Genomic DNA, 14,543 nt, shown 5'->3' on the forward strand with positions numbered 1-14,543 from the left:
GTGACGCAGACGCACAGTCGTCCACTGTGCCGCCAAAACATAACCATAAAAAAAATTAATGATGGTTGTTGTTCAGTCATCAGTCATTTAAAAAAGATAAATAAATAAATAAAAAATATTTCACAATATTTCACAAAATTTTGGCAAGGCACAGATCTGGGCATGGTTACAAAAAAATTTCTGCGTTCCTAAGAGCACAGTGGCCTCCATAATCCTTAAATGGAAGATATTTGGGACGATCAGAACCCTTCCTAGAGCTGGCCGTCCGGCCAAACTGAGCAATTGGGGGAGAAGAGCCTTGGTCAGTGAGGTAAAGAAGAACCCAAAGATCACTGTGGCTGAGCTCCAGAGATGCAGTCGGGAGATGGGAGAACTTCTAGAAAGTCAACCATCACTGCAGCCCTCCACCCAATTAAACCCAATTGAGCATTTCTGGAAAGACTTGAAAATGGCTGCCCACCAACATTCACCATCCAACCTGACAGAACTGGAGAGGATCTGCAAGGAGGAATGGCAGAGGATCCCCAAATCCAGGTGTGAAAAACTTGTTGCATCATTCCCAAAAAGTCTCATGGCTGTATTAGCGCAAAAGGGTGCTTCTACTAAATACTGAGCAAAGGGTCTGAATACTTATTGCTTTGTGATATTTCAGTTTTCAACAATTCAATTTTTTTTCTGTCAATATGAGTGCTGTGTGTACATTAATGTGAAAAACAAATGAAGCTAAATGATTTTAGCAAATGGCTGCAATATAAAAAAGAAGGAGCATTGTAAGGGGGTCTGAATACTTTCCGTACCCACTGTAAATGCAGTCATATGTTCCCCTGTCGTATTGGAATGAAAGTGTAGTTTACACCTTTTTTATAACCACTAGGTGACAGTGGCATATTAGAATGAAAGTGTTCACCTTTCTCATAACCTCTAGGTGGCGGTGGCATTTTGGAATGAAAGTTTACAGCTTTTTATATAACCATTAGATGGCAGCATACATTTATAAAATGTGAAAGTTTTTTTCCATTTGGCGCTATACCTATGTATAATGCGTGCTATTGACTTTTGGCAATTTCTTTGTGAAAAGAATATGCATTATACACGAGAAATTTCGGTAAGTGTATTTAAACTGTCACTGTCAAGTTTGTTTCTTTTTTGTTTTCGTTCTTGGTGGCTGAGTCAGACATTCTAGATAGTCTCACTCTCGCTGTGCAGCGGGGAAGAGGCTCTTGCCCTCTTCGACAGCGGAATAAAACCCGCATGCAGGACGAACCAGCGTCTGCATGAGCACCGGCATTAGGCCATTCGGCAGGACTGTCCGATGGCAGGTCACAAGTGCCAATCAGAACAGGAACATATGTAATCAAGTGCTTATAACTCACAACAGGCTCACAAGGCTATGAAGCAATCAAAACTGCTACGGCACGCAGGATTAAAAGGCGAGCCTTCAGAGTTTTTTTTTTATTTTTTTAAAGAAAACATGATTACCCAAAGATGGGACCAGCAGCGCTCCCACTAATTACAACAACTACATTCAATGTAATGATGTCTTGCATAGTCAATAACTTCTTTTTGCATTCTCATCAGGATCCTACTAGTGCTTTTCTGATTGTACTGGAGAAGAGCATTTGGAGCTGTTCAGTTGCAGCGAGCTCTGTTTCATCATCATTTAAGTCCCCCATGCAGATGGTTAATGTGAATGATGGTGATGCTGGAGCAACTGCAAATGGGATTATGGTCCATTTCTATGTAAAGCTGTTTGTTATCAGCATAGGGGCACAACTGTGGGTGGCGTGGTGCAGAGGATAAGAGTAAGCCCTGCAACTGGAGGGTCAGTGGTTCGTATCCCCACCTGAGCACGTCATTGTTGTGTCATTTTACTGCTTCCATCAGACTGCCCCAGGGTACCTGTGGCTATATAAGTAGCTTACCACCATCAGGGTGTGACTGTGGAGTGACTGAATAATGTGTCCAATTGTAAACTGTTTGAGTGCCTTGAAAAGTGCTAGATAAGTGTAATGCATTATTATTATTACTACAGAAGGTGGTGAGTTCCCTGGACTTTGCCACTCCCAGGGAGACGTGCAGTTGTCCTGGAGAGGTATCACTGTGAATAGCATCTTTACCTTGCCTAACGATAAAACATTTGCCCAGAATGTATTTGGCCAGGCCATGTGGACAGCTACAAATTTCAGTTGTTCTTGAAGGAGCAAACAAAAAAAAGAAATTTCATCATTTTGGTAGTTGACAGATAAATAGGCAAAAATCATGAGTAATTCTACTAAGATCGGAAGAGTGTATGAAAATAAATTACTTGGTGTAATCATTGATGATAAACTAATGCAGCCCTATGGGTGGCACAAGTCAGTGCAAACTGTAGGCCGGTCCCAAGCCCGGATAAATGCAGAGGGTTGCGTCAGAAAGGGCATCCGGCTTAAAACTTTGCCAAACAAATATGAGCGTTCATCCAAAGAATTCCATACCGGATTGGTCGTGGCCCGGGTTAACACCACCGCCGCCGTCAACCTACAGGGCGCCGTTGGAAATTCAGCTACTGTGGGTCGAAGTCAAAGAAGAAGAAGAGGTGGAAAGCGGGTTTTTCGGCAGAAAGAGAAGAGGAAAGCACAGAGCCTAGAACTGAATGTGGGGACTTTGAATGTTGGGACTATGACATGAAAATCTCAGGAGTTGGTTGACATGATGATTAGGAGAAAGGTTGATATATTGTGTGTCCAGGAGACCAGGTGGAAAGGCAGTAAGGCTAGAAGTTTAGGGGCAGGGTTTAAATTATTTTACCATGGTGTAGATGGGAAGAGAAATGGAGTCGGGGTTATTTTAAAAGAAGAGTTGGCTAAGAATGTCTTGGAGGTGAAAAGAGTATCAGATCGAGTGATGAGGCTGAAACTTGAAATTGAGGGTGTTATGTGTAATGGGATTAGTGGCTATGCCCCACAGGTAGGATGTGACCAAGAGGTGAAAGAGAAATTCTGGAAGGAGCTAGACGAAGTAGCTCTGAGCGTCCCAGACAGAGAGAGAGTCGTAATTGGTTCAGATTGTAATGGACATGTTGGTGAAGGTAATAGGAGTGATGAAGAAGTGATGGGTAAGTATGGCATCCAGGAAAGGAACTTGGAGGGACAGATGGTGGTAGACTTTGCAAAAAGGATGCAAATGGCTGTAGTGAACACTTTTTTTCCCAGAAGAGGCAGGGACATAGGGTGACCTACAAGAGCGGAGGTAGAAGCACGCAGGTGGATTACATCTTGTGCAGACGATGTAATCTGAAGGAGGTTACCAACTGTAAGGTAGTGGTAGGGGAGAGTGTGGCTAGACAGCATAGGATGGTGGTGTGTAAGAGGACTCTGGTGGTGGGGAGGAAGATTAGGAATACAAAGGCAGAGCAGAGAACACTGTAGTGGAAGGTGAGACAGGACAAGTGTTGTGCAGCTTTTCGGGAAGAGGTGAGACAGGCTCTCGGTGGACGGGAGGAGCTTCCAGAAGACTGGACCACAGCAGCCAAGGTGATCAGAGAGGCAGGCAGGAGAGTACTTGGTGTATCTTCTGGCAGGAAAGGAGAGAAGGAGAACCTCAGAGTACAGGAAATCATACAAGGAAAAAGGTTAGCTAAGAAGAAGTGGGACACTGAGAGGACCGAGGAGAGGCGAAAGGAATACATTGAGATGCGACACAGGGCAAAGGTAGAGGTGGCAAAGGCCAAACAAGAGGCATATGATGACATGTATGGCAGGTTGGACACTAAAGAAGGAGAAAAGGATCTATACAGGTTGGCCAGGCAGAGGGATAGAGATGGGAAGGATGTGCAGCAGGTTAGGGTGCTTAAGGATAGAGATGGAAATATGTTGACTGGTGCCAGCAGTGTGCTAGCTAGATGGCAAGAATACTTCGAGGAGTTGATGAATGAGGAAAATGAGAGAGAAGGGAGAGTAGAAGAGGCAAGTGTGGTGGACCAGGAAGTGGCAATGATTAGTAAGGGGGAAGTTAGAAAGGCATTAAAGAGGATGAAAAATGGAAAGGCAGTTGGTCCTGATGACATTCCTGTGGAGTTTTGGAAGCATCTAGGAGAGGTGGCTGTGGAGTTTTTGACCAGCTTGTTCAATAGAATTCTAGTGCGTGAGAAGATGGCTGAGGAATAGAGGAAAAGTGTACTGGTGCCCATTTTTAAGAACAAAGGTGATGTGCAGAGCTGTGGGAATAAAGTTGATGAGCCACACAATGAAGTTATGGGAAAGAGTAGTGGAGGCTAGACTCAGGACAGAATTGAGTATTTGCGAGCAACAGTATGGTTTCATGCCTAGAAAGAGTACCACAGATGCATTATTTGCCTTGAGGATGTTGATGGAAAAGTACAGAGAAGGTCAGAAGGAGCTACATTGTGTCTTTGTAGATCTAGAGAAAGGCTATGACAGAGTACCCAGAGAGGAACTTGGTACTGCATGCGGACGTCTGGAGTGGCAGAGAAGTATGTTAGAATAATACAGGACATGTACAAGGGCAGCAGAACAGCGGTGAGGTGTGCTGTAGGTTTGACAGACGAATTTAAGGTGGAGGTGGGACTGCATCAGGGATCAACCCTGAGCCCCTTCTTTTTTGCAGTGGTGATGGATAGGCTGACAGATGAGGTAAGACTGGAATCCCCGTGGACCATGATGTTTGCAGATGACATTGTGATCTGCAGTGAAAGCAGGGAGCAGCTAGAGGAACATTTAGAAAGATGGAGGCATGCACTGGAAAGAAGAGGAATGAAGATTAGCCGAAGTAAGACAGAATATATGTGCATGAATGAGAGGGGTGGTGGGGGAAGAGTGAGGCTACAGGGAGAAGAGATAGCAAGGGTGGAGGACTTTAAATACCAGAGCAATGGTGAGTGTGGTCAGGAAGTGAAGAAACGGGTCCAAGCAGGTTGGAACGGGTGGAGGAAGGTGTCAGGTGTGTTATGTGACAGAAGAGTCTCTACTAGGATGAAGGGCAAAGTTTATAAAACAGTGGTGAGGCCAGCCATGATGTATGGATTAGAGACAGTGGCACTGAAGAGACAACAGGAAGCAGAGTTGGAGGTGGCGGAAATGAAAATGTTGAGGTTTTCTCTCGAAGTGACCAGGTTGGATAAAATTAGAAATGAGCTCATCAGAGGGACAGCCAAGGTTCGATGTTTTGGAGACAAAGTTAGAGAGAGCAGACTTCGATGGTTTGGTCACGTCCAGAGGAGAAATAGTGAGTATATTGGTAGAAGGATGAAGAGGATGGCGCTTCCAGGCAAGAGAGCTAGAGGAAGACCAAAGAGAAGGTTGATGGATGTCGCGAGGGAAGACATGATGGCAGTTGGTGTTCGAGAGGAGGATGCAGGAGATAGGCTTACATGGAAAAGGATGACGCGCTGTGGCGACCCCTAACGGGACAAGCCGAAAGAAAAAGAAGAATCATTGATGATAAACTACGTATGGTGGAAATTCCATATAGACAAAGTGAAAGCCTAGATGTCAAAAACCATATCAATTCTACCTAAATCTAAGTCTGTCTTAAATAAAAAGTCATTATATACAATCTACTGTTCACTGTTACCGCCATATATTGTGTGGAACTATGGGGCAACAGGTACTGTCCCCTCCAAAGTTATTGGAACGCCAAGGTCAATTCCTTTGTTTTTGTTGTATAGTAAAGACATTTGGGTTTGAGATCAAAAGATGAATATGAGACAGAAGTTCATAATTCCAGCTTTCATTTCATGGTATTTACATCTAGATGTGTGAAACAACTCAGGACAGAGCACCTTTTGTTTGAAGCCACCCACTTTTCAAATGAGAAAAAGCATTGGAACAGACATGATTAAATTAACTAAAAGTGAATAACATTTAATATTTGGTGGCATAACCATTACTTGCAATAACTGCATCAAGTCTGCGACCCATTGACTTCATCAGACTGTTGCATTCTTCATTTGAAATGCTTTTCCTGGCCCTTATTGCAGCCTTTTTCAATTCTTGTTTGTTTTTGGGGGGTTCTCCCTTCAGTCTCCTCTTCAGGAGGTAAAATGCATGCTCTATTGGGTTAAGGTCCAGTGATTGACTTGGCCAGTCAAAGATCTTCCACTTTTCCCCCCCTAATGAAGTCCTTTGTTGTGTTGGCAGTGTGTTTTGGGTCATTGTCTTGTTGCATGATGAAGCTTCTCCCGATTAGTTTTGATGCATTTTTCTTTAAATTGCCAGACGACATGGTTTGCCAACTTCCACAGGGGAGGGGTGAAGGTATCACAATCCACTGTTCGAAGAAGACTTCGAGAGAAGAAATATTAGGCCATACCACAACATACAAACCACTCATCAGCAAAAAGTATTGGAAGGCCAGATTGGATTTTGCAAAGAAGTACAGAGATGAGCCAAGTTTTGGAACGTTTTATAGACTGATGAGACCAACATTAACCACTACCAAAGTGATGGAAAGCCCAAAGTATGGAGAAAGAAAGGATCTGCATCTAGATGTAAATACCATGAAATGAAAGCTGAAATTCTGAACTTTTGTCTCATATTCATCTTTTGATCTCAAACCCGAATGTCTTTAGTATTCAACAAAACAAACGCAATAGACCTTGCTGTTGCAATACTTTTGGAGGGCACTGTATAAAACGCTCATCCAATCTTTAAGCTATAAAAAAGGCAATCAGAGTTATTCAAACAGGCTACACAGAACAAACCAAGCAACTATGTAACAACTTACACTCAAATTCTACGACTTGGTTGAATTAAAAACAGCACAGCTAATCTATAAAATTCACAACAATCTACTTTGCCACAGTACTCAGAGGCTGTTCGAAATAAAAAAGAGTTGTTATAAACTGAGAGGAACAGGGGTGTTTAAAAAATCTAAAACAACAACAAATATAAAACAGCGATGTGTCTCCATAAGAGGAGTTAACATTTGGAATGATGATCAGCACCTCCAAATCTGAGACCAGTCTTCAGTCGGAAAAGGGTGGCATGCCCTCTCCAGGTCGGGGATGAGATCCTGCCCCAAGTGGAGGAGTTCAAGTATCTTGGGGTCTTGTTCACAAGTGAGGGAAGAATGGAACGGGAGATCGACAGGCGGATCGGTGCAGCGTCTGCAGTGATGCGGACTTTGTATCGGTCCGTCGTGGTAAAGAAGGAGCTAAGCCGAAAGGCGAAGCTCTCAATTTACCGGTCAATCTATGTTCCTACCCTCACCTATGGTCACGAGCTGTGGGTCGTGACTGAAAGAACAAGATCCCGGATACAAGCGGACAAAATGAGTTTCCTCCGCAGGGTGTCTGGGCTCTCCCTTAGAGATAGTGTGAGAAGCTCGGTCATCCGGAAGGATCTCAGAGTAGAGCCGCCGCTCCTCCACATCGAGAGGCGCCAGATGAGGTGGCTGGGGCATCTGATTCAGATGCCTCCCGGACGCCTCCCCGGTGAGGTGTTCCGGGCACGTCCCACCGGGAGGAGATCCCGGGGACGACCCAGGACACGCTGGAGAGACTACGTCCTTCGGCTGGCCTGGGAACGCCTCGGGATCCCCCCGGAAGAGCTGGATGAAGTGGCTGGGGAGAGAAGTCTGGGCGTCCCTGCTAAAGCTACTGCCCCCGCGACCCGACCCGGATAAGCGGTAGAAAATGGATGGATGGATGGATATATGTATATATATATATACAGTGTTCCCTCGCCACTTCACGCTTCATGTTTTGCGGCTTTAGTGCTTCGCGGGTTTTTCCAAAATATTCATAAAAAAAATTTAAATACAGCTATAATGGCAGTCATATTGCGGAAAGACACGTTGTTTCATGTTGATGCGGGCGAGAGAAGGTTTCCCTGCATGCCAAACAAAGAGATGAGTTGACTCAGAGACTTTGTACATGCCTGTACATGCCTGTACTGTACGGGCACTCATATAAGGCGCTTGATTGGTTCCTGGCGAGAGCGCATTAACCGCGAAAAACGAGGGAACACTGTATATACATATATATATATATATATATCTATATATATATATATATATAGATATATATATCTGGAACATGCTATTTTTTCTACAATAACAGTTTTTTCGGCTGTCTATGGCATCTAATCTGATTTTGGAAATAGGAAGCACACTAATTCCTCACAGCTGAAAGCGACCTGCCTTGACTTGCCACTACAACGACAACAAGCACACCAGCGTGGTAAGCTTGGATAAAATTTAAAACCTTTCAAATGTTTTCAAACTTTTTTTACATTTATTTAGAAAAACCTTGTACAGTACTGGACGTTTTCAGCCACAAAAAAGTACAAAACAATAATTCTGTACTATACAATAATATGGGTACATTCGGCCACAAAAAAAATGTGCTCCAATATAACGGACAGTCAGATGTAACGGATGACCCCTGACCCCTATTAGTCTATTAAAAAGAGGTTCTCCAGGTATTTATACATACTGTATTTGAGCCTATTTTTGTATTCAAGCCTTAAAAAAATCATTTAAACAATTCAAATACATCGATACATTTTGAATAATTCAAAGTTGTGACACTTATGCCCATTCTGAGTGTATGTTCAGTACGTTTCTGACAACTGTATCTGCATGGCACTGTGATCGCCTCCGTTGCGATTTGGCTAGTATACAGTAGGCCTACTATACTGTAAAGACAATTGAATGCAAGATGGTGAAAGTTGTGAAGATTTCAGTGCAATTTGACCTAGATTTGGAGACAAATAAAAATATCTTTTTTTTAAATACCTTACTGTATTACTTCTAAATTAAATTAGGTTTTGGTTATTATTATTATTATTATTATTTTGCATAGTTTGTTGAACCGTCTTATGGTCAAGGAACTTGCTCAATTAAAATCAGTGAAAAAGCCATACATAGTCACACATCAGTTGTCACAGATTATTCAAAGTAATAGTTGAACTACTGTAACTACTAAGTGGCAAATAGATCTGTATTTGAGGTACACACTCACTTCCGTAATTATTGTTTTCCTTTAACCTAGACTAAGCAAGTATAAAAGAAAAATACGTAAAAATGTTTTTCAGTATTTACAGTCGAAGGGATTTATTTTAATAGACATTCGTTAAAGTGAAATATATTTCATCTATGATTAGGCTAACATAATTTTGTTTAAATTCTACAAGGTCATTTATATGACTTTGCGGTATCTGAAAATTTGACCAGTAAGTAGGATATTTTCTGATTAATAAAATGTGCAACAACAAAAGGGGAACTAGGAATTTCATCCTTTGAATAGTAGCAAAGAGCTATGCGTTATACGATGTGTAAGCTGCTGGGATCAATTCATTTTCACCTCAAACAGTTCAGTGAATTCAGATTATGTAGTAAGGAAGATATTGTGCCTTAATATGTCTATGTATGAGCTACATCTTGAATTGGTAAGTAAACCCATTCGGTGTGTATGGGCACTCTGACCCTTGGGTGGAGTTCTTTCTGCCCTGGCTGTAATAGAGAGGCAGGGAGGGGGAGGAAAAGGTCTTGGCACGACTGCACAGGGGCTGTGGGCCTACAATCATGTCCAGCCTGTGAGGAAGCAAAATGAGAACACGTACACAAACACATGCATGAAGTATGGATGCAAATGCAAGCATGCATACACACACAAACACTCACAGATCAACATGTAAATGCAGTTGTCCGCATAAATTTACAGTGGTATGAGAAGGTTTTTGCCCCCCTCCCTGATTTCTTATTTTTTGCATGTTTGTCACGTTTCCCATCATCACACATATTTAGATATTAGTCAAAGACAACACAAGTAAACACAAAAATGCAGTTTTTTAATGGTTTTTATTATTAAGGGAGGGAAAAAAATCTAAACCTACCTGTGTGAAAAAGTGATTGACCCCTCTGTTAAAACATAACTGCGGTTTATTATACCCGAGTTCAATTTCTCTAGCCACACCCATGCCTGATTCTGCCACACCTGTTCTCAATCAAGAAATCACTTAAATAGGACCTGCCTGACAAAGTGAAGTAGACCAAAAGATCCCCAAAAGCTAGACATCATGCCGAGATCTAAAGAAATTCAGGAAAAAAATGATAAAGAAAGTAGTTGGGTGTAGGTGAGTGAGTATTGGTGTGGAAAAGGTTATAAAGCCATTTCTAAAGCTTTGGGACTCCAGCGAACCACAGTGAGAGACATTATCCACAAATGACGAAAACATAGAACACTGGTGAACCTTCACAGGAGTGGGTTGCTGACCAAAATTACCCCAAGAGCGCAGCGATGACTCATCCAAGAGGTCACAAAAGACCCCACCACAACATTCAAAGAACTGCAGGCCACACTTAAGGTTAGTGTTGATGACTCCACCATAAGAAAGAGCTGAGCTGCATGGCTGAGCTCCAAAACGAAAACCACTGCTGAGCAAAAAGAACATTAAGACTTGTCTCAATTTTGCCAGAAGACATCTTGGTTAGCACATCTGCCTCACAGTTCTGAGGACCAGGGTTCAAATCCCGGCCTTGCCTGTGTGGAGTTTGCATGTTCTTCCCGTGCCTGCGTGGATTTTCTCCAGGCACTCCAGTTCCCTCCCACATCCCAAAAACATGCATGGTAGGTTGATTGAAGACTCTAAATTGCCCGTAGGTATGAATGTGAGTGAATGGTTGTTTGTTTAAATGTGCCCTGCGATTAGCTGTCAACCAGTTCAGAGTGTACCCCGCCTCTCGCCCGGCGATAGGTGAAATCGGCTCCAGCATGCCCGTGACCCTTGTGAGGATGGAGCAGTACAGAAAATGGATGGATGGATGGGCATCTTGATAATCCGCAAGACCTTTGGGAAAATACTCTGTGTCTGATAAGTTTTTTACAGGTGTGTGTCCCATTACATCTCGTAGAAAAGTAAAACTGCATTTCAGAAAAAGAACATCATACCAACAGTAAAATATGGTGGTGGTAGTGTGATGGTCTTCGTGACGTCAAGCTGAAACAAACTTGGGTTCTGCAGAAAGATAACGATCCAAAACATACCAGCAAGTCAACTCTGCAAGGGCTTAAAAAAACAAAAGGTAGGTAATATTTAAATGTGTTTGATGATGGGAAACATTTAAGTGTGACAAACATGAAAACAAATAAGAAATCAGGGAGGGGCAAACAGTTTTTCACACCACTGTATACTGTATACCCCAGCAGAATTTGTGAAATATTGTAAAACCATCTCATTATTTTCTTTCTGTAATTTTCTCTAATTGCTAGGTTTCGTGCAGTAATTGTACTTACATTTGGAAATGCCTTAATAGTTTATTTTGAGTCCAAACAAAAATGAAATGTGTTTTGCCTTATCACGAGTGTTTTCTTTCAAGAATGGTACACACAAATTCTGCCAGGGTATCTAAACTAATTAACACAACTGGCCAACCAAAACATTTGACTACTTGCACAAATGTAGATATCCAACACAATACCTCAAATATTCTGCCTTTACCAATATAATAATGTTTGGGTTTAGGTAACACAGAGAGAGGTATTCATTTAGTAATACTGTATGTATATTATTATTGTTGTGATTTACCTTGTAGAAATGCCTTGCCTCCAACTGAGAGCTGTTCTCAATATTGTTGACACTTGGAACTAATTGAGGCAACCAAACTATTCAGAGCAGCTCTTTTATAATGTACACATGATCTACACTATTGCAAACCATAACTAGAAGTATGATCATATCAAATTACTAATACTCTGACAGTGTCGATCAAAACTGAACAATATTATCTTTGCATAGGCATCATAATGTACACAGTTTTTGTCTTCCATATCAAGTTGTCAGAATGTTTTGGCTGGTCAGTGCATTTAACATATCTTTATAAATGGAATATAAAAGTAAACATTTGGCCAATCATGCAGGATGTATTGAACGTGGACTGTGTTGCACTCTCTACCTGGTTTGTAGGCTCTTAATGCGGCACAACATGTCCAAATGACCTGCAGAGTACTGCTCAATCACATCCTTCACATCATAAGGACGCAGGGTCTCCTTGAACTTCTTCTTTGCAACATGGAACTTCATTATTCTGAGGGAAGAGTAGGTGTTTCACTGTCAGCCACAAGGGAGAGCGCGGATGTAGTTAAAAAAAAGAGCATTTTTTCCCTATAACTGATAATGACAATTAATCAGTACTTTATTCTCTACGTGGTGTTTTCTTCACATCTTCCAAATGTTCCCCTGGTCACCAGCTAACGATTTCCTCAGTCAATTTCCAACAACCTGACACTTGAACAATCATTTCATTGAGCCCAATCAAGACGTGCTTTTTTATTTTAGTTGTGTGCACATAAAACATCCCTCTGAGAAACATTTCTCTGTATTTATTCACCTGCAAAACATCAAGGCCAAATTTACGGGTATTTGGCTAAAAGTAAGTGTCTTTGAGTCCCTAAGTGGGGGGGAAAAAGAACATACTGTATCTGGCAAGGACAGACAGCAGTAAAACCTAACGATTACAAAGAAGCCAATGTAGAATAGTAATGTGTGAAGCAAGAATTCTCAATTGATAATCAAGCTGTGGACTTGTTTTTATCAGTATAGGTTAGAAATTAAAATGCACCCAAACATAATTACCTTTTTAAATACATTACATGCACTTTTATTCTTTTTTAATTTATTATTTTTTTTAAAGGCAACAAGGCAGAACGGTGACCGACTGCTTAGCACATCTGCCTCATAGTTCTGAGGATCCGGATTCAAATCTGGCCTCCCCTGTGTGGAGTTTGGATGTTCTCCCAGTGCCTGTATGGGTTTTCTCCAGGTACTCCGGTTTCCTCCCACATTCCAAAAACATGCACAGTAGGTGAATTGAAGACTCGCTTTTCTGTAGGTGTGAATGTGAGTGTGAATGATATGTGCCCTGCGATTGGCTGGCAACCAGTTCAGGGTGTACCCCGCCTCTCGCACACAGTCGGCTGGGATAGGCTCCAGCATACTTGAGAACCTAGTTGAGGATAAGCGGTGTAGAAAATGGATGGATGGATAAAAAGGAAACTAGAACATGTGTTTCTTAGCAAATGTACTGTAACTGGAACAGGACTGGTCTTTGTTGGATGCTACTTTAAACAAAGGGCACAAGAAATGTATTTAGAAAACAATGAACATCATCAGGCTTATTTCCCCCCCAAACATATTTTTATTGAAAAGATTTCAAAGCACACAGTAGAAATGCCATGTTGTCATCATTTTTATATTTTACCCCCAAAATCCAAATACTTAAAAACTAAATGTCCATTTCTCTGATATAGAAGCATCCCAGAACATACGGACCCTTCCGTGACACATGCATACAAAATAAAACTTAAAAACAGATTAAAATATAATACAAATAATAGATCATAGATCACAAAGTACAATAACTTAGAAATATAAGGGTACACTTAAATACTATATACCCATGTACAGTATACATACACACGTGTGTGTATATGTATGCATACACAAACATATATACCAAAAAAAAATTGCTCACATCACGGGAAATAAAATAGCTGCCCACATCCAGTACAACTCTTCAGCGAGTAACTGTTATATTGTAGGCAGATCTATCCCAATCCGGGGAGCGGTCAGACAAGCCCTGGAATCGGTATTGGTAGGCAATGGGTCTCCCATTCCATCATAGAGCCTCATCTGGTGCAAGTGTCTCAAAGTATTGAAGCAGGGCCTTCTAGTGAGTGTAAAACCTATTGCAGCACCCTCTAAGGGTTACCCTTAGAGGGGTAAATTAAATTTAAATCAATGCCAATCGGGTTTGGAATTTGAGGGAAGACTGATTGTGTCCTGGCAAAATCACGTGCAACTTGGTGATACAGAATGTATCCACATTGTTAACCAAGATCGGGGGTGCTTACAAACTGACTTCAGGTTACAGAATAATACTCACTTATCACTGAAATATAAAGACTTATTTGTGATAAAAATTTACAAACACTGTTGCTGTACAGACATTGTGAGATTTAGAGCCTCAGAGCTATAAGTACCTAAGAAATGTGTCAGTTTTTTGGCAAAAGTGAAAAGAACTTTGAGATGTGTACAAAATAAGTAGAAGAAAATGAAAAAAAAACCAAAAAATTGAATAAAAAACGGATGAAAATCAAAATGTCCAAGCAAACAACAGGCTTGTATTACCACAATACTGTACGATGTCACTCTTTGCGGCCCTAGAAATTGTGCATCGTGGAATAGCTACTCAGTTAGCCTCCAGGCTAGTAAAAACAAGGAACTACTGTACATACACTGCAAAAGTTTTTTAGTTTTTTTGAATATATATTTTGGCTGAGAAACACATGTTATCGATCTCCTGCGAGGTTGTACAATTTAGCCATGAACCATCTGATATTTAGCACGTTCCTCAGTAACCTCTGGAGCGTAGTCTTCAAAAATCAGGACCGGGTACCTTTGGTACTGGAGTGTGCCTCGCTTCTTGCGTGCTTCCGGTATGAACAAGTCCTTGGCCTTGTTCTGATGAAAACAAATAATTATGGGACGCGGCTGTAACACGGCTTATGGTTTATCGATCAGTGCCCTGTGTGCACGGTCGAG

General features: G+C 41.6%; 1 protein-coding gene across 3 annotated transcripts in view; it reads right to left on the reverse strand.

The window, feature by feature from the left end:
- Positions 1-14,543, reverse strand: part of LOC133477432 (potassium voltage-gated channel subfamily KQT member 5-like) — a 125,577-nt gene that overhangs the window by 4,524 nt on the left and 106,510 nt on the right. For 2 of the 3 annotated variants that reach the window (XM_061772192.1, XM_061772191.1), the window contains exons 12-13: positions 11,896-12,027; positions 9,427-9,534 (exon numbers count right to left, since the gene is read on the reverse strand). In XM_061772192.1, the coding sequence (XP_061628176.1) occupies positions 9,427-9,534; positions 11,896-12,027 (240 nt within the window). The remainder of the gene's footprint in view (positions 1-9,426; positions 9,535-11,895; positions 12,028-14,543) is intronic. The other variant, XM_061772193.1, reaches the window with a different exon arrangement.

The sequence above is a fragment of the Phyllopteryx taeniolatus genome, chromosome 4 (assembly GCF_024500385.1).
Source record: "Phyllopteryx taeniolatus isolate TA_2022b chromosome 4, UOR_Ptae_1.2, whole genome shotgun sequence".
NCBI classification, from domain to species: domain Eukaryota; kingdom Metazoa; phylum Chordata; class Actinopteri; order Syngnathiformes; family Syngnathidae; genus Phyllopteryx; species Phyllopteryx taeniolatus.